The 937-nt window shown below is 38.2% G+C and overlaps 1 protein-coding gene across 1 annotated transcript in view; it reads right to left on the reverse strand.

The window, feature by feature from the left end:
- The window catches only part of LOC107579493 (ubiquitin carboxyl-terminal hydrolase 7-like), a 2920-nt gene extending 2732 nt beyond the window's left edge, over positions 1-188 (reverse strand). Inside the window, exon 1 of the mRNA XM_016265321.1 lies at positions 28-188. Within this exon, the coding sequence (XP_016120807.1) occupies positions 28-58 (31 nt within the window). The 5' untranslated portion in view covers positions 59-188. The remainder of the gene's footprint in view (positions 1-27) is intronic.
- Positions 189-937: the final 749 nt, after the last annotated feature.

A 937-nucleotide genomic window follows, 5' to 3' on the forward strand; every position in this document is an offset into this window, starting at 1 on the left:
TATATATATATATATAAAGCCACTCACTGAGCTTGGACTCTCTGATGTACACCAACATGTAAGCGTTGGTGCAGTGACGCACTGACAAGTCGTCATCGTGACCACCGTAATTGTGTTCAATGGCCTCTTCTTTAGTGCACCGTGAAACGACGTCATCATCGAACTTACACCACTGCAAGAGAAACAAATAAACAAACAAACATTACATTTGGAAAAAAACTGATGAAAGCATGTGGGAATTATCAACAACAAAAGTCAAAATGTTTGACACCAAACTAAACACTACTAGTAGTAAAAAACAGATACAAAGCAGGGCTCCAGACTAACAAGAAAACTGGTGGCACCATCACCTGATTTGGTAGCATTTTTGTTGGTGCAATGTAATATTGTAAATATTCAAATAGTGTCCAAGGAAATGTTTTAGACTTTTATTTGACAAGAAAGACAGGAGAAACAGGAGATGACTAGAAAGGAGAATCTGGAATTCTGCAAGTAAACCCTGTCTGCTGAAGCGGTGTTGCCATAAGTTGAGCGCTGCCCATGTAGCATCAAGATGACAAAGGCTAAAGGATATTTTTGAAACATTTATATTTGATAAGAATGCTACCAGTCAAAAATTTGGGTCCGGTAAAGCTTTCTTTTGAATATCTGTCCAAATCCGGTTATTTGTGTTTCCTCTACTGAAATCTATATTAAATTATTGATTGCCCGGACTGTGTATTGCATCTGTTCAGACAGTTTGCATGTAGATGTCTTACACCATGACAACATGTTGCTATCTTATGAGGCAGTGGCAGAAACATAGAAAACTGAAATGCGCAGCATATTTTCTGCTCGACTAGCACTTCACAACAACACAACCTTGTTTTTGCAAAGACATTCAGCATGTTTTCTAGGGCTGGGTTTTGACAAATTTCACGATTCGATTCTCATTCAC

The sequence above is a fragment of the Sinocyclocheilus grahami genome, unplaced genomic scaffold, assembly GCF_001515645.1.
Source record: "Sinocyclocheilus grahami isolate Dianchi unplaced genomic scaffold, SAMN03320097.WGS_v1.1 scaffold17783.1, whole genome shotgun sequence".
Taxonomy (NCBI): Eukaryota; Metazoa; Chordata; class Actinopteri; order Cypriniformes; family Cyprinidae; genus Sinocyclocheilus; species Sinocyclocheilus grahami.